The 19,314-nt window shown below is 43.0% G+C and overlaps 2 protein-coding genes across 4 annotated transcripts in view; both read left to right on the top strand.

The window, feature by feature from the left end:
- Positions 1–1,350: 1,350 nt before the first annotated feature.
- Positions 1,351–7,951, top strand: LOC133026800 (zinc transporter ZIP12-like). 3 transcript variants are annotated; one of them, XM_061093767.1, is made up of 12 exons: positions 1,351–1,644; positions 2,238–2,573; positions 2,649–2,856; positions 3,006–3,157; positions 3,241–3,412; positions 3,927–4,099; positions 4,187–4,342; positions 4,507–4,587; positions 6,783–6,855; positions 6,998–7,156; positions 7,245–7,432; positions 7,823–7,951. In XM_061093767.1, the coding sequence occupies exons 1-12, from the start codon at positions 1,396–1,398 to the stop codon at positions 7,949–7,951; spliced, it is 2,076 nt and encodes a 691-aa protein (XP_060949750.1). In that variant the 5' UTR covers positions 1,351–1,395. The 3 variants fall into 3 exon arrangements, with proteins under 3 accessions (XP_060949750.1, XP_060949748.1, XP_060949749.1); XM_061093765.1 differs by having other exon boundaries at positions 1,396–1,644; positions 4,187–4,351; XM_061093766.1 differs by lacking the exon at positions 4,507–4,587 and having other exon boundaries at positions 1,396–1,644.
- A 3,741-nt stretch (positions 7,952–11,692) lies between these two features.
- Positions 11,693–19,314, top strand: part of cacnb2a (calcium channel, voltage-dependent, beta 2a) — a 56,575-nt gene continuing 48,953 nt past the window's right edge. Inside the window, exons 1-2 of the mRNA XM_061093763.1 lie at positions 11,693–11,727; positions 13,818–13,910. Of these exons, the coding sequence (XP_060949746.1) occupies positions 11,698–11,727; positions 13,818–13,910 (123 nt within the window). The 5' untranslated portion in view covers positions 11,693–11,697. The remainder of the gene's footprint in view (positions 11,728–13,817; positions 13,911–19,314) is intronic.

The raw sequence follows: 19,314 nt of genomic DNA, 5'->3' as shown, positions 1-19,314 counted from the left end.
GAACAAAACCCGGTTTGGTAGTTTGTGTCATTCTTCTGAAAAAAATAATCAGAACATTACCTTGTTGGAGGGGAAAAGAAATACCATCAGCCCTTTTTCAGGATGACAGGGACCAGGATTTCCTTCATTTAACTCTAACAGTTCATCCTCCTGTGACAGAAAACAAAAAATCTAAAACTCCCCCAAACACTCTCATCCACTTCAGATAAAGACCAAGATCAATGTTTCTTTGTTTGTATTTTCTTGTAGCTCTGCATAGAGACAAATGATAAAAAAGAAAGTCAATCAGATCCGATGCTGAATTTGGAGATTTCTAAAGCTGCCCCCCCTCACCTCACCCTAAAAGTGAGGCAGTGCTCTCCATGGCAACCGCAGCCCTTCGAAGGCTGTCGCAACTAATCCTCGGGGGCTTACTCAACTCTTACTTCCCGTAAGAGGGTTTTACCAACAGAGCCGATGCCAGAGAATCGACCCGGATCCTGTGTTTACCCGACCAGAGGAGGAGGAGAACAAACCCGCAGCCACATCAGCAGCAGAGAGGAGCACAGGGGATAATGGTAAGCCCGGTTCATCCTCTGTATCTCAGGTGTCACTGTAGCTTTTAGCAGCAGCTCTGCCCTCGTGTGTTTTGCTCGGTGGAGTTGACCCCGCCGGGTGGAGCGCTGCGTGGGAGGATGCTGGAAAGGGTTTGCGGGAAAAGCTCGGCGTGTTTTGTTCTGCGTGTTTGATCTTTGGTGACTCAGGGATCGTGGATGAGAAGAGGAACGATGGGTTTGAAGGCGACTGGTGTTTTACACATGTGGGCTCGTGTAGTCAACAAACAACATGCACTCGCACACAGCAGCTCCTGATGTCCACAGAGAACTGATGCTGCTCAAATGAGGAAACTGGTTCAATGCATAGAATAAAAACTGCCAGTGTAAAATAAACTAAAACTTCATCACTTCAGGACTTCTCTGTTTTCAACGTGGGTCTCCGTCTGCCTCACTGTCGCCACAGTCTCCCCATTGATGCCCCTTCCCTCTGCCCCCGTGTTCTCTCTCACTTGCCTGCACTAATCTTTTTGTTGTGGTCCGAGGGGCCCGGGCTTTGGCTGACCATTCGGCCTCACAGTGAGGGTCGGCGCAGCTGAAGGGTGCCGAGCCTTCCGGTCCCCCACGCACCAGATCTGGCGGGCCTATTATTAACGCCTCCCTCAGCAAGAACACATCCGCCGCTCTTCTTTTTTTACAGGCTTTTTGCTCCGTGATCTCCTCGTTCACCTTGATTCAAAAATTGTCTGTCTCTCCCTCGCTCTCTCTTTCTCTCGCAGTCCGTCTCACATTCTCATTTGTTATCTCGTAGCCCTTAGCCCGCCCTGGGAGCTCGAGGGAGTCGGACGTCCCCCGCAGGAACATGCACTTCAGGAGCGGTCCACCTCTTCTGCTGTTGCTGCTGCCTCTTTGTCTGCTGGGGAGCGTGGTGGAGGTGAAAGGGCAGGAGTGGGGGCACCTGCAGGAGGCCCTCAAGGCCCTGGGTCTTCCCCCGGGGACGGACGACGGACCCCAGCTCCAGAGGAACCAAACCGGGGTCCTGATCTCCACGCTTCTTCAGGCGGTGCACTGTGCAGAGCAGACAGGGACCTCTCAAGACAACTGCGACGAGGTACGCCTTTCACCCAGTATACTGAATGCTTATTATGCATTCATCCCCAGTTCCTTTCTGCTTATTCCATGAACTGTGCTCGTTATGGGTGGAATGCGAAGTGAATGTGGAGGCTTAAGTCCTTGACCTGCATGGGGCATTCATGCTGAGTGGCTTTATCCATCACATTTGACATAACAAACTCCAGAGAATGGGGTTGGAGGTACTTCACATGTTTGTGCAGGTGGAGCTGTCATTGGGATTATCGAGCCTTGACATGAGGGTTAGAAATTAACACAGTGACTTTCTGCTTTCCAGCAGTGTTTGCAGAATAATCTTCTCCGTCTAACTAAGAGCGGTGCTTCACCCACTCTCCGAACCTTCCGTATTTTCTGTGTGGGTCCGATCGGGCTCGTGTTCAACAGCACAGCAGCTGGACATTTTCTAAGAAGCAGCAACCTGTGTGTGAAATGAGAAAATGGGCCTTTTATCAAGCTGGCCTCTTTTCCACTTTTCCCCTCACATGTAAATGTTTTATAGGCCTCACGTGACCTGATGTTCTGCTACTTTATGTTCTTAAAATATCTCTGATGTTCTTCCTATTCTTGTTCCAGTGCCTGATCTCGGACGTAGCCCTCTCTGCGCTAGAGGATGATGGGAAATCTTACCTCACGGAGGACGACTACCAGCGGATCTCCACTGTTCTGCTGTACTACATCATCAACTTGCGAGACCTGTGTGTGTCAGACGCCGCCTCCTCTTCCTCCCTTTCCTCCCCCTCCTCCTCCTCGTCATCTGGGAACTATCAGTTCTACCTCCTGGCCCTCAGCAATCTACACCCCGCTGAGGACGACCAGTTCCTGTCACTCAGTGAAACCGAGAGTATTCTGCAGCTCATCAACCAGCACTACCACCCCTCCAACCTGCAAGAAACCTCCTCGGATATGCAAGTAAGAGATTTGTGATATAGGGAATCTACCTCTTATGCACGCACAGATACGATCACGTCACCTTTGACCCCACAGTGCATCGATGCCGCTCATCTACTCCAAGATGTTGACGTGAAAGAAAACCCAGGTGCTGGTGAGTCCTCTGTGCCAAGAGTGGCTGCAGCCATTATCAGCCACATCCTGCAGGGCCACTGCTTCAGACGGAAGAATCTCCCGTCACCCGCCTTCTTCACCGACTATATCTTTCAATCCCTGAATCGCACAAGCAACCTGCAGATCACAGGTGAATTTTTATTTTATGAAATCCATGCAAAATGTTGCTGCATGTTCCTATAAGACCGCAAATAAACAAACGTAGAACACTGACTCATTTAGATCAATCTGACCTCAGTATTTAATCCAGCCTTCTTCTTCTTCTCCTCCTCCTCTCAGACTTGGAGGAGCTGCTGCATCAGCTGGGAGTGGGCAGTGAGGGAGCATCTCTCTCGCACGGCAGGAAGAGGCGGAGCATCACAGGAGGAGCCAAGCAGCAGGTGGACGGATGTCACCATGAAACTGGAGCAATAACCAGAGACTGGGCTGAGGTGAGGCTCAGTCAAATATCAAATGAGTCTAAAACATTGTTTATTTAAACCTGAGTCTCATCTTTTCCTTTGACTCTGAACAGGTATGCCTTTCAGCCAATCAGCTGGTGGATATTTTTGCCCTGGATCCTCATTCGCCGATTTCCAAGGAGCACTTCAGACAGATTTGCCCGGCCATTATTCAGCAGTTGCTAGGCAACGCCTGCGAGTCTGCAGAGCCAAAAACAAGAGGATCACTGCCCACTGCTCTGGAGAGTAAGACACTGCCCCTCATTGTTCCCCTATACAAACCACAGCTTAAAGTACAGAGCTACTGCAACTAACTAAAACAACTCTTTTTAGTAAATACTTCACTTCAGGTCATCGATTGAACAACATAATATAATTTTTAAAAGAGGTAAAATGCAGGATATTAGTTAGGTCATATTTTAATAGATGTTTTCATAGATTCTGGCAATGAAATACCAGTCGTGTTATTATGGATTAATTGTTATCACTAATCAAATATAAACACTAAAAACATCTCAACTCAACTCGTTGAATTCCTTGTGCTGTGTTTTTATGCATTTGAAAAGTAAATACAAGATAAGAAATAAGAGAATATTAAATCAACCAACTTTTGGTTATAGGTTTGGTTCAATAAAAACAAATAAATAAAGATTGTAAAGACTTGTAAACTGGCCTTCTGATTGGGTGTAGTGATATTTTTTATTTGCACATTGAAAAGGTTGTTTTAAAAATAACCATCCCCCCCGTCTCGGACCTGCAGAGTACGGCTACAGCACAGCTGCCGTCCTGCTCATCACGGTGGGCTCCATGTTCGGCATCTGCCTGATCTTCTTCAACTCCTGCCAGGAGACGTACACGCTCATCCTGCAGCTGTTTGTGGGCCTGGCGGTGGGAACCCTATCAGGAGACGCTCTCCTGCACCTCATACCACAGGTGCCACTGCACCTTCGACCGTGACCAACCACATATGTGTCTCGGAAAATGTGTCTAATCATTTCCTCTTTGTTTGTCTCCTTGGAGATTCTGGGCCTCCATGGCGACACTCATGTCGGTGATGACGAGCAACACACCGAAGGGAAGGAGTATCTGTGGAAGATTCTGGGCATCATCGCTGGGATTTATGGCTTTTTCCTTATTGAAAGAATGTTCTCCTTTATATTTCCTTCTCATGGCCATGTAAGATCTGTTTTTTAGTAACCACTATCAAACTGAATCACACCATAGTAAATCATGAGCAATCGGCTGCAGTTCAGTCCCTGTAACCAGATTGTGAACTTTGGGAGTCGGTCATGACGGTGCAGGCGAGTGACGGTGGTTTCATGACTTTCTTTTGTCTGCAGGGTCATTCCAGTGACCTCCCCATGGAGCTCAACTGTAATGGTCGGTCACAGAGAGGCAAGTCCATCTCCACCATACAGCTGGTGAGTGTCGTCACTATCTGCTGTTCTTTTATTAAGGGTTCCTGGCAGAAAGTCCTGATCCCTGTCATCCACACTATCATTTATGTAGTTATAGAGCAGAAAAGAGGGAGGAACAAAGCAGAGCTTGGAGGGTAAACTGTTGTACTGTAGATAGATAGATAGATAGATAGATAGATAGATAGATAGATAGATAGATAGATAGATAGATAGATAGATAGATAGATAGATAGATAGATAGATAGATAGATAGATAGATAGATAGATAGATTTAAATGGATTTGTATTTATATAGCGCTTTTCTAGTCTGATGAAGACCACTCAAAGCGCTTTACAGTACAGTTTCACATTCACCCATTCACACACACATTCATACAGTGCATCTACTTGCAGCACTTTGTTATTCTATGGGGGGCTATTGAGGGTTCAGCATCTTGCCCAAGGACACTTCGGCATGCAGATGGTTCAGACTGGGGATCGAACCGCCGACCTTCAGGTTGGAGGACGACCACTCTACCCCTCAGCCACAGTCTATTTAGATAGATAGATAGATAGATAGATAGATAGATAGATAGATAGATAGATAGATAGATAGATAGATAGATAGATAGATAGATAGATAGATAGATAGATAGATAGATAGATAGATAGATAGATAGATAGATAGATAGATAGATAGATAGATAGATAGATAGATAGATAGATAGATAGATAGATAGATAGATAGATAGATAGATAGATATAGATAGATAGATAGATAGATAGATAGATAGATAGATAGATAGATAGATAGATAGATAGATAGATAGATAGATAGATAGATAGATAGATAGATAGATAGATAGATAGATAGATAGATAGATAGATAGATAGATAGATAGATAGATAGATAGATAGATAGATAGAAAGATAGTGTAGTTCTTTGCAAAGGTAAAGTTAGAAACATGATTAAAATAAATAAATATGAATATATGATGAGCAAATAAAATGTATTCACAGTTATTGCAGGAGTAATCAAACAGTTTTGGTGTGGACACAAACTGAAGGGCTCATGGTTTTGAGAGTTCACCTTATATACAGATATTCGCTGATGTATGTTGTGGAGTAAAGAGAAAAGTACCGAAAGTAAAACCACTTAAGTTAACATGAAATAGTTGAGACTTTTTTTAATCAAACCACATTATATTTCTGTTAAAAAACAAATTGCGCAACAGAGCTTATTAAAATAAAATAAAAATGATCGCATGGATTAAATGTTGTGTAACAGCCTGTTGTTGACTGTGCTGTATCACTGTGCAGTTATTAAACATAATATAATTCCAATCACCTCAGCGATGCCCCACTCCCACGCCACTCCTCCACCAGTGTTGTTGTGCTGGAGGGCACCTCTCACAGTTAGAGCACATCCACACAGTTCAGCACACTGGACCAGTTCTCATACCAAACTCATCTTTACAAGAAGAAGTGAATCTACTGAATTCATGTTTACAGAGGGGGGGGGGGAGATAAAACAAACAACTTAAATCTACATAAATGAGTTTTCCAGAACGGCTTTTACATAAGAGGAGATGAAGAGCGGCGTGGGAGGGAGTGAAGGAGCAGGGCATGTAGGATGTTGGAGAATGAGAAGCACTGAATCATTCAGAAAACACTTGAATCACGTAGCTGAACACAAACTGGAACATTTCAGACACACAGAACGAGATCCCTCACGAGGATAAACTGCTTTTGTAAACTACAAACATGGACCTAGTTCCTGATCCGGTTCGAAGGTCATTCCACAACACGCTGTCCACTAGCTGTAAACTCTCTGAAACACAAACACAAAATTAATCTAGTATGTTTTTTGAACCCCTGAGTGAAATTGACTATAAACTTTTATCCACCAAATTTACTACATATCAATGTTCCATCTGCACCAAAATCCAATGAGTTCTTCCTACAGTCGTGTCCCACCCTTGCACAAAATATGACGAAAATCGTTTTAGTAGTTCTTGAGTAATCCTGCTCAATAAAATCAAACAAAACGCAGACATAAACACGACGTCCCTGGCTGAGAATAATAAACTGATTCTATTTCTGTGAATCTTTCTCATTCGAGCCTGTTCCTTTAACTATGTCTTCATTTCCTAAATTAGAATATCGGGTTAAGGGGGATCAAGCTCTGTGCTGTAAATAATTGTGTTTGTATCCTGCAGGGACCGGTGGACGACTTGGAGTGTACGGAAATATCTCCTGAACATGCAGACACGAGGAGGCCTTCACATCAGAGTAAGCTGCTGCAGCTCGAGCTGCTCGATCGCACCCTGATGAACTTGTGATGTACTTTTGTAATTAGTCGCCCGGCATGACGGAGAAATCGTCCCGGTCTGAGGTTGATCGTTGACGACACAGCCTCCCTTTGTGTTCCCAGGACAAGGGGTTTCTCGGCTGGCCGTGATGGTAATTGTGGGAGACAGCCTCCACAACTTTGCCGACGGCCTGGTCGTCGGGGCGGCCTTCTCCTTGTCAGCCGAGACTGGAATGGCGACCACCGTGGCCATCCTGTGCCACGAGATCCCGCACGAGATGGGTGAGAGGTCACTGCACCTGTTGTGTTGTTTTTTCAACTGGAAGCTGTTTGGCTGAGCGTCTTCTCTCGTCTGGGTTTTGTCTCTCAGGGGATTTTGCCGTGCTGCTCAGCTCTGGACTCTCGGTGAAGACGGCCATGCTCATGAACCTCCTCAGCGCCCTGACGGCCTTCATCGGCCTCTACATTGGACTCTTTGTTTCCACAGAGGCAGATGTGCAGCAGTGGATCTTCGCCGTCACTGCAGGGATTTTCCTCTACCTGTCACTGGTGGAAATGGTAAGGCAGCTTTATTAATTGCTGCTGATACTCCACATATTTTCTAATGTCAACAGATCCCATAAAAAAAGACCAGAACCAACGAAAAACAGAAGGTGCATGAACCACCGCTAATGCTAAAACCATCACTTCCTGCCTCCTGCAAGCTCTTCCTGTTCCTGCTGCATTCTTCATTTGTGAAAATCAAAGTCTGATTTTCCAGACTTCATGTCTGTAAACAGCTTTTCTTAAGATTCCCACGTTCAGAAGGGATGAATTGGCTGGGTTTTTTGTCAGAGACGTTCATAAATCAAGGCCTTGTTGGTTTTTACCTTTTTGTGGCATTTCTCGACATTAAGAAAACTAATAACGTCTTCTGTCAAAATCCTGACCTTCTCTTTCGTTTGTCAGCTTCCAGAGATGAGTCGGGTGAAGACGGATCGACCGTGTCTCCTGTTTGTCCTGCAGAACCTGGGTCTGTTGATGGGTTGGTCCTGTCTCCTGCTGCTCGCGCTCTATGAACATGAACTCAAATTCTAAAATGCACACATGACAGGACATCTCTTCATGCAGGGTTTGAAGTGAAATAACTGCTGACTTGATTTTTAGTGTTTTTGAATAATTTTTTTAAAATAAGTTGTTGATAATTATCTGCTGCTGTGCACAACAACTGTCTGTGCAATTGTTAGTCTGTGCACCGAGTAATTATTGGGGAGTATCTCATGTTGTCATAATCTCAGCTGGAGGATACAGTAAAATTGTTTTTTATACATGATGATTCATTTTTGTTAAGTGTTATCCGTGCCTGTATCTGATGACTCAAGCTCAAACACTTTATTTTGGAGAGTCCATCTGTTATGGTCATGTGGGGAATTTGTATATTTTGTACAACGTTTTATTTTAAATATTGAATTATTAACACTTTATTTTACAGACCTGTCATTTCTGCAGTATTTCTGAATATTATCCAGTGAACTTCAATACAAATTATAAGATTAGAGGCAGTTTTCAGTCAGCACATTTCTAATTAATTGATTTCACTTTAAGAGACAATACAGTTGTTTAGATTTGTCCTTCAACAGAGAAATTCCAAGCAAGTTGTAGACCCATAACAAAGCATAATCTCACATTAAACAACTTATAAATATAGAATACCTGATTGGCTTAATGAGAACCTCTAATGTTAAGTGCAGAAAAGGACTCGTACCTCTTTGTTAGCCTTACGCTGCTTTAAAATACTTTGTTTCTCTGAAGAGCTGTTTTCAGAGGCACTGCTCCGGTTCAGCGTCTCATCTCGGAGGCATCGCTATTTGTTTTTTAAAGGCCTCTCTGTGCTGTGATCCAGCATGAGGCCACTTCCACCCACCTGAGCCATTTGTTCTCTCCATCCACCAACCTGGATGACTAACGCTCGCTGTACAAGACAGAAAAGCTCTGGAGCGTTGCGGCCCACACAGCACACGCACGCACGCTCTTCACCGGCCAGAGTGGGCCTGCAGAAGGAGGTGGCTGCAGAAGAGAATATACGATGAATACACCAGTATCATGAAATAAATGAAACTCAGTGGATCGACTTATTTGTACATAGAATTGGATTTGTGATACTGAGCAAATGAGGGGGCTTAAGCGGATTTTTTACATCGGCTTGTGATTAAATTCTGCTGCTCTCTGCCTCGACATAATTCTGCAAAATTTGAGTAAACAGCCCTATTTGTGCTGAGGATTAGTTTCAGTGTAGAATGTGCACGGCGATTATGTTAATTTTCCATCCTGAGCTTGCAAACAAAGTGCAAAGTCAGTTAAATTGACAGAGTCATGACACTGTTCCACTATCACGTCAAAAAGAGCTGACGCCATTCGCTGCGACTTCCCGAGAAATGGCGAGACAATCGCAGGAAGTCCCGAGCATTTTCACTTATTCTAGCAATTCTGCTGTTATTTTGGAAATGCCAACCCCCTCCGGCATTTCCAGGAAAGCTTCGGACCCCATGGCTTGTTTTGTGCGTAAATCTGCTCGTTTGCACCAAAGAGGCACTTTCTGGCATGTGTGCATCTTTTCAAGGCGGCTGCTGCCAGGATTGAGGAAGGAAGAGCTCGTTATCTGGGGCATGTTGGTGTGAACACGCGGTATCCTCACTTGCTCAGCAGAGACCTGTCAGAGGGGGGGGGGGGGTCATCAGGGCAGCAGAACACACAGAGAGACACAAAACAGGAAATATAAATGTCTCCCTTTGATTTGAGAGGATTTTAACTGAATGTGATCCTCCGCACCTGTTATTGTTGTCACATTAAACCAAGTGGGATTGGCCTGAAGTTACTGGTTGGAAATTTTTGTGCACGTCACAGGACGTGTGTGACGTCAACGACACAGAATTCCCAAGAAGATAGAGAATGAACAGGAAGCAGTGATTTTAATTTCAAAATAGTTTCTTAATGATCTGAAACTGCTAAAGCAACACACACTGGACCTATCCTGACTTCTAGCTCTACAGTATCCTACATTTCCCACAATGCAACTCAATATCAGTTGTGTGTTTAACCGTCCCCATCTAGAAATCCCACATCTTTCAATCTCCAAACAGCTTGTGATTCTAATGAAGTTGTTGTAGGAACCAATCCTAAAGTTGAAATAAGTCTTGTGGTCTCAAAGTTGCCTTCAGGCCCAAGAGTTCATCAGATACTGATAAAGACATGTTGAGTAAAAACAATGGCGCCTCCTTTTAATAACAACAGCACATGGAACCACTAGAGGGCGATGGCAGACAACTATACTTGAGAGATACAGTGTCTATGGTGTAAAACTTGTCTCTCGTCAGCTGCAGCTGGTCTGTTCTGTACATCTGTAAACAGCCTGGTGCTGTAAGCAGATGCAGTACCTTCCTCTCACCTCTGGGGAACTCACCTGAGGGGCAGAAGCAAATTACTCACTTGAATCAATTAGTTGCTACAACACAAAATTTACTTTACTGAGCTTTTAGCACATTTGTTGCTCCTTTCTTCCTTCTTTATATCATTGTGAATGGACATCTTTGGGTTTTCCACAAAAATAAAACAAGATACTCCAGGATGTGAGCTTGGGTTCAGCTTCTTTAACATATATATTTTTTTCTATTTCAAACAGCAGTTTATTACTAGAATAGTGAGGTTAATCCATATTGTCTTAGTTAGCATACAGTTAAAGGACTGTAGACTCAAGCTAAATGTCAAAGGGTGAGAATGTTCCGTCAGGAGCTAATAACGCAGACTTGTTTTAGTCAGTAACTGCTGAACCTTGAACATTAACAGTCTTGTTGCCCTTTAATCTCACATAGTCTTTTCAGAGCCAACAACTTCTAACACTACACAGACAGGCAGGTTTTATGTGTTTCACTGCCCCCTGCTGGTGGAGATTCAATCCAGGAATATTTTGGCTTCATTTCTGGATTGCTGAAGGAAGTTTTTTATAAGGTCTATGGACACTGCTGATAAATAAACAGAAGACAACTTTATTGTAAATTCTGACATGCGTACAGGACACAGACGGGATTGAAATGCCGTTTCCTCTCTGATCCCCGGTGAGAACATAGAAGTAGACAAGACATATAAGTACGTAACATAATAAGTACTCAAAATGTAGTACACAGTACGACATAGTATGCAGTCATAAGGCACACGGTGGATAATTGAGTGCAAAAATACTTAATGGGAAGTAATGTAATGAAGTAAATGGCAGTTAAAGACAGCAGGAGATGTAGTATGATATAGACCTTCAATTTATAATATCAGTATCCTGCTCGATTAATGAAAATACGTTTATTCGTTAATTATTTTATTTATTTCTAGAGAATTCTTCGAGTAATTGGATAATTTCTTCTCATCACTGGCTGGTGAAAAGTCTTTTATAGATGTTCTCTTCACACAGAGCTGTTGTTTCTCTCCCTCCATCCCTCCGCAGTGAGGAGGTGTAGCTGGATGCAGGAGGGCTCTCAGTCAGTGGGTAGGAGGGCACTGGTGATGCTGGAGGGGGTTTGAATATCCGAGAACTCAAACCCTTCTTCATCATCCTCGTCTTCTTCATCATGTGAACTGGAGGAGAAGTGATCCAGGCTCCTCCTCAGCTCCGCTGCCCGGGACCTGAGCACAGTGTCGGTGTCAGGTGTGAAACCCGGTGGAAGGACTTGAAATGACTCTGAGGTGTGATCCGTCTCTCAGCGTGTGTTCGAGTGCCGAGGTCTTTATTTCCTCACTGGGTTTAATGGTCGTGATTTTCTGCTGAACTGGGAGCAGCGACGCGTCCGGAGCCACACATGGACGCGCAGGAGCAGCCCATGTTACACGTAAGTTCCTCTAACTTTGAGAAACAGCCATGTGTGTTTTTTATTCATTTCACAGTTTGGAAAAGTTCGTACATTGAAGAAAAAAGGTCAACTTCTCGTCACGTGTCCACTTGTCCCTCTCCTCCCATTGGCTACGACGATATTTAAATTAAGGACAAAATGTCACCGAAGGTTTTAGTCTTACCTTTCGATTTTAATCAAAAATGGCGTCGACAACCCTTATCAGTCATTACGGTAACTACTATTGGGCCTATATGATGTTTATAGAATTAAATGTGAAAATTCAACATCCTTTATCAGTCATTTGTTTATCAAAACTTATTTCGTATTATGGTTTTTGTTGTTAGCATCAATTGGAAATTATATTTTTTAAAAGTCTTTGTATTATTCCATGTACCATTAGCATTCTTAACCAAACTGCGGTTTAAGGGTTTTAACTTTTTTAACTTTTACTCAGTATAATGACCACAGAAACTGCTTTTATAATTGAAAAGTGGTGTATTTCATCTGTCATGTAGTTGGAAAAATAACAATCTATATATATATATATATATATATATTCAGATGTCTTAAAGGAAAAATCAAAGTCTATAAATGAGCTAACACAAACACAGTGTTGTGAAAGGATCAATATTGACGAGACCCAAATGGTCCTTGAGTGTATTTGTCTAAATGTCTTTGAGTAAATGTACTGAGCTCCTTTCCATTGATGCTGCAGTCTGTGAAACGATCTGGTCCCACAAGACGTTCTGACGTCCTTCAGTAAAATACGACACGATGGATCCTGGGATGTCTTTGTCATACTGAAAAGTTCATTTGTTCAAGTCGTATACTACGATTTCTTAATAGTTCCTCCAGACCCTCGGAGCTCAAACTGTTCTACATGACCAGCTCCTCTCTCTCTCTCTCTCTCTCTCTCTCTCTCTCTCTCTCTCTCTCTCTCTCTCTCTCTCTCTCTCTCTCTCTCTCTCTCTCTCTCTCTCTCTCTCTCTCTCTCTCTCTCTCTCTCTCTCTCTCATACCCTCCCTCTCTCTCTCTCCATGCATGATTAACATGTCCCGGGGGAGCGATACGGAATAAAGCTCACATTTGAAATGCATTTCTGTTTTTCCCGTTGCTACTAGCAACGCGCGCTGTGTGAGCACTCGAGCTGAGTGCATCACTTTTCCAGCTCCTCTTCGTATCAGCTCACATATTAAAGACCACCCACATAATTACCGTCATTTTATGACACCTGTCATAATATAGCACTTCAACTAAAACACTGAAAGCTATACTTGACTAACTGAAGTAACAGTGAGGCTCCGGTTCTGTGTTTAAACGACAGCTTCACTTTTCTGTCAGGTCTGTATTAAAGCAGAATTCCCACATGCCTTCATGTACTTTACAATATGTTTGGCGGCTGTAAAAATCTGCAGTCCTCCTTCCCAGAGTGCATTTAAAAGTTTAGTTGAAATCGTATTAGCTTTCAGCAGTAAAACAGTTCAACAGTGTAACTGCTCATCTACCATAGTTTGTCATTTTAGACTGAAATTCCCTGTATGAGTTTAAGGACCAAAAGTAATTATTGTAATTGATTATTTTAAAACGGGGAAAGCTAAAATTGATATGTTAAAAAATGTGAATATATTTTCTGTTGATAGACTTATCGCTGAATTGACTAATCGCTGCAGCTCTAAATGAGTGAGGATAGTTTTCAGGCGAACTCAGTGACTCTGACAGTTTCTTCATTTGCAGCATTAGTTCATCTGCTCTGTTTCTTAGCCATAACATTTTATTATCTTTAGCTTTTAGACTGTGGTCTGAACACGGGGACTCTTAGGAAACTGTGATTTTATTGTATTTTCTGACATTTTAAAGACCGAATGATTAAATTGAGAATGAAAGTAATCATTGCTGGATGATAAAAACATGACTTTGCTGTCTCATCCTGCTAAAGCTGAACATAGCTAAATTTCTGCTGAACTTCAATACTGAATAAAGACGGTCAACTGTTACATTGGAAACAACCGCCTGTGTGAATCAATGTACATATGAACATGGAGGTTTTAACAGTTTCCCTATCTATCTCTTCATCTTGTTCTCTGAAGTCTCAAGGCAAAGGAGCTCGAAGGAAAGGTCGATTCAAAGGTTCGGACGGCAGCACCTCCTCGGACACCACAACCAACAGCCTCGTGCGCCAGGTAAGGACGGCACTTCCCTTAAAACTTAAAGGCTAAACTTAAGTGGCTTCCAGGTTAATTGCAAAGTCTCCAGTTCAAATTCACCGAGGTTCTGTGTTGAAAAGTCTCTCAGTCGTTCTCATCACTTTCTGCTCTCTGATAAATTACAGGAATCAAAGCTTTGAAATTAGCCTTTTACAAAGAGAAATGCTGCCAGACACTAAGGTACGGTACGGCCTATAGGGACAGAGCTCTGTTTGTACAAGGATGATGTATCTGATCATATTGGGAACTGTACAAGAATACCACAGGGAGAAATTACATTTCATGGCTACAGTTCCGTCATGTAGGAACTTAACGTCTGTGTGTGTGTATGTGTGTGTGTGAATGTAAACCCCTGACAGTGAATTCAAACTGGCAGAAGAGCCCACCGTCAGTAATCATCATCCATCAGGGATGAGATGTGCATTGCACTGAAAGCTCTGTGTAAACACGGCTGGGTACAGTATGTTAAGTGGAGGCCTTTCCCCTGAGCTGCACCCTGCGACACAGTGGCCTGTTATAAAGCAGACGCTGCGAGACACACACACACACACACACACACACACACACACACACACACACACACACACACACACACACACACACACACACACACTCGACGCGTCTGGTCTTTGTTGTTGAGCAGACCTGCGAGGGGACAGGATGGGCTGGGTTAAGGATGCGAGCCCTTGCCTAAATGTTTCTCCCTTTTTTGGAGGAGGCACACATCTCCTCGGCTTTGGCACGGCTGCGGTCGGCACAGCAACGTGAAGCCGGAGGAGATCGGAGCCTCCTGGCCGGCTGCCGGCTTCCTCTCCAGGTCACTGAGAACTTCTGAATGAGCTGCTATCTATCGTCAGTGTTACAGCTCAGTGAGAAATGGCCCGATTCTTACCGCCGCCCTTGAGAGTTCGTGCCCCTTCCCACAGTCCTCTCCCCAAATGAGGAGTTCCCCCTTCAAGTCTGAGTCATGGCAGATAAACCCAATTAGTCGGAACGGAGTGAGCGTCTCTCTTCCACGGTAACGCCACATCCTGCAGACAGGAGAGGCAGTTGGAGCGGGAGGCGGTGGTGGGATGTGGGGACGGTGGAGGAGTGATGTGTCTCAGGGTCAGCGAGGCCCTCACATGCCGAGCAGAAAAATCCTCTTTTAGATATTTGCCGCGAGAGGGCCCCAGAAATAGCCGACCTTCCAGTAACTTCTCCTCTGTTTGCATGATAATGTAAATACTCCTTTTCAACGGTGTCATCATAACAGCACTTTGAACGTGACCTTATTTTCTTCTTGCTTGTGCTCCATCACAGCGCCGGTGATTATGTGCAGTTCTCACAGAGGAATGAGGGTTCAGGATGTGAGACGCTGTGCCGGGAAGCTGCGTGTGTGTGGTTATCTCACAGGCGATTCATCAGCCTGTCATTTGCCCCGCAGATTTAATCTTTGAGTTATAATATTTTCTCATCGCCATCAACATTCAGAGATGCTCCCACAGAACGACTGCACAGGGTCTAAGAGGCAGAGTTTTTCTTCTGCTCTACCTCCCTTCTGACATGTTTTCACCGTTTTTCCCGTAGGCGTCTCAGGCTGGACGAGGGTCGCTGCTTGATCGATCCACCGCAGCCACAAGGGGTCACAAGCACGACTCTCCAGTAACTGCGTATGAACAGTTCCTGAAAAACAGAATTACTCATGTTCCAGCAGATAGAGCGAGCAGAGGGCAGACAGCGAGTAGGTTGAGGGAGAAAGGATGAGAGACGTTCCCTGTGGCCGTGGCCTCATGCCCAGGGGGCCTGTGGAGGAGGCTGGGAAGGTTGGAGGTCCAGGCCAGACCGGACCACTCAGCCGTGGGAGTAGCTGGTTGAGCCGGAGCTGAGCTCTCCATTGAGAAGGAAGGAGGGCAGAACTGTCAGAGATTTGTTATAAAACTCCAGGTGGATGGTTTATTTTTACTCATCTGGAGGTGGTCGGGTTCTGCAGTGTCGGGGAAGATGGCAGCTCAGTGTGTGCTTTGTGTTTGTTACCGAACATGTGGAGAGGTTATACATACCTGAGATAGGTGCAAACTGATGATAACAATCAGGTATTGTTTGCTTTTCGTGAATTATTTTCCAATGGGGTAGAAAAACTGACATTTCAACATTAAGAAGCTAACAACCAATATGTGCGTTTGACCGCCTCGTGATTAATGAAGGAATATTTCAATATTTACGAGAAAAATCCCATGTGACGTACAAGTAAAGATTGACACCACTCTTGTGCTTCTACTCTAGACTAGATGGAGCTCCCCAAAATGAAGCCTAAATACCTTGATCGCCCTCTGGTGGTTGACTGAATAGCTCATAATCCTCCATGTTAGTGGATGGTACCCAAATAAAAAGTCAAAGTAATGTTGAATAATCTTTCTTCTCAAAGATGGTCTCTGTATTTTAGGTAGTTCTTGTCACAAGATTGCAAGATTTTGAACCTTTAAACGAGAGCAGCCATTTCACTGTTTCTCCTTTTTTCCTGCTCAGCAAATTAGCTGCTAGTCGAGCTTCATATTTAGTTTGTGGATATTATAGTTATATCAGTCCTCTCATCTGACTTCAAACCAAAGCCAAAGACTCTGCAGCCATCTGTGTTTTTCCCTGGAACTCCATACAGAGCCTGGAGTGCTTTTATTTTCTGCTCCCATTGTAAACTCAGAGCTGCCCATAGGTGTAAATGTCACTGTGCAGACTGGCACTGTGTTTAGAGAGTCTGCTTCTGCTTCTAATGCATCCTGGGAAACAATCCAGTCCCCAATGGCCCTGAATAATAACAAACTTTCTTTATATAGCGCTTCTATAAAAACAGGGTTAACAAAGTGGTTTATAGAGAGTGAGAAACAAAGCTCAGACCCCCAAAAAACCCAGGATTAAACACGAGAGGAAGGATTGTTTAAAAGAGAGTAAACGTTTGATCTAAGTAGTGAATTAAATAAAGAAAGATTCCAAAAATCTGTGCAAACGTCAGATCACCTTTTTTTACGATGAGGCTTAGAAACGGTCTGATGGTGTCAGTTTCCCTCTGGCTGATGAGAGAGATTGGATCCAAAGATGTAGTTGTACCCGGCGAGGATGGTCTGAAAATCTAAAATTCATCATCTCTATGAATGACATTTTACGTGTAGCCACATGTGAAGGAATTCAAAGGATATAGTGGGCAATATTTTATTGTTAACAAATCACGTGAAAATCTAAAAAAGAAGTCTATATAGCCTATTTATTGAGACCTAATAATAACTTGAATTCATACAGAGCCTATCAAGAGACCCAAGGGTACTCTGATCAGCTGGTGTTTGAGCAGTTTTTTTAAGATGTCCAGAGCTGCAGAATAGACCAGTTTTTTATGTGTGTATTTCCCAGCAGCAGGATAGTGTATCATTTATTTGTATAGAGCTTAATTAAAAATGCTCAAAGAAGGTTTAAAAATAAAACAGAAAACAGATAAAAGCGAATAACTATAAATATATAGTAGGCATCATAATCCCACATTGACATATAAGTGCAAAATAGTGGCTCATTGATGTTTCATTGTTTTCAGACGTTAGTGGAGCTCAGAAACATGAGAAACATCAGGTTTATCTCTGAGCTTTTCGCAGACTTCAATTTCACATTTATGTTTGCCTATATGCAAATTTACTGAAAACAATTAGTTTTCATTTTCTTAATCCAGTTCTATATATTTGATTGTATTAGTTTATTTTTATTTATAGTTATTTTTAATATAAAATGTCAAGCCTCAATTACATTTCTCGGTTGAAGTATCTGATCAGAAATATTTTACTCCCTAATAAAAATAAAAATCCATATTTTTGGGCTCTAGAACCAATACAATTATGGTTTGGGCCTATTCATTGACTACGTGGAAAATAGTAGTAAAAGTAAAAACAAAACTAATCACAAGCCTCAGTCATTAAAACCATGGCAGCTGCGTGTTTCCTGACTTTACATCTGTTTATTTCTCATACATATTGAATAGATTCAACAATAAAGACCTGAACTACACTAAAAATCGAACTGACATTTGTGTAACTGGGAGCGTTACCTATAATTAACCTCCTGCTGCGCACCACGCTTATGTAAATGGCTGCACCAGGCTTCCCACTTCAGCCGCCTCCTCCTGCCTCTTCCACCACCAGCTCTGTAGAACTGTGTGTCTCTCGACGTCTCTTGCTGCAGCAGAACTGCAGCCGGAGCCTCAGTGTCTGCTCCGTCTGTACATTCAGGCTGGAGGAAAAGGAGTTGGTGATGAAAGGCCGTCTGACAGGGGGGTGCGGTGGGGCCAGGAAACCCCTTAACTGCCTCCTTTCCACTAAATGTAGACAAGGGGGGAGGTAGAGACTTCATAACTGACTCTGGTAATTATCGGATCTGGCAGAATTATCATGCAGCATTTACCAGTCACATACAGGACTATAGTGGCACGGTTGTGTTTGCCAGTGGAGACCTCGGAGAGGTGGAGTGTAACATCAAACCCTGCAGACCTTTGTCTGAACTCTGAGCAACATGTGTCACAGTTTTCCAATAATGCATGTTTCCACAGAACCATATGTAGTTTCTGGCAGAAAACCACAGTAATGATTCCTGTGGTTAAAAACTGCACTTATATAAAAATATGGACTGAAGAGAAGGCAGATGTAGAAGTGCTGCTCAGTCAGTCGTCTCAGTGGCAAAAGACTGCCACCTAGTGGAAAAATGCAAGATCTCAACATTCATCATTTGTGAACCAGCTTTGCAGAGGAGCTCCATAAAAAGGAGTTTTAAAATAAGTAATAATCAAAGAAGAAGCATTAAAGACATAAAAGTCAAGTTTATTGACATAGCACATTTAAAAGCAACCATAGTTGACCAGTGTGTTGTAGACTAACAGAATACACAATGGGAAATGCATTAAAATAATATAGACTAAAACATAGTCAAGTATAAAACATTGTTGATTTGTAAAATGCTTTGAAGTGTTTGTCATTCTTTTTACCTTTTAAAATAAATTATTATTATTATCTCTATATACTTTTTTCCATGTTTTCCAGCCCTAACTTGTCTCGACATAATGGATCTGACATATATGTAAAAGGTGGATATGGGAAGCTGAATCGATGGAGGTGTATTGTCAGAGTACTAGAACAAGGGCAACAGAAATCCGGCTGCAGTAGCTTTATTTAGTTTTCTTATTCTTTGTGATCACGATGAAGAATGTGCGACCTGCAGCTATTGACATTTAAATCCACACGGAGGGGATTTAAATAACGAGCAAATTAAAAAAGGAGAAAAGCTACATTCATAGTGTTCGCGTTAATCTGACGGTTTTAGACTCTTCAGCAGAATTAGCTTTGCATTAACAGTGACCTGAATTAAACCTTCT

This window comes from Limanda limanda, chromosome 20, assembly GCF_963576545.1.
Source record: "Limanda limanda chromosome 20, fLimLim1.1, whole genome shotgun sequence".
NCBI lineage: Eukaryota > Metazoa > Chordata > Actinopteri > Pleuronectiformes > Pleuronectidae > Limanda > Limanda limanda.
This window is presented reverse-complemented; position numbering and strand designations above follow the sequence as displayed.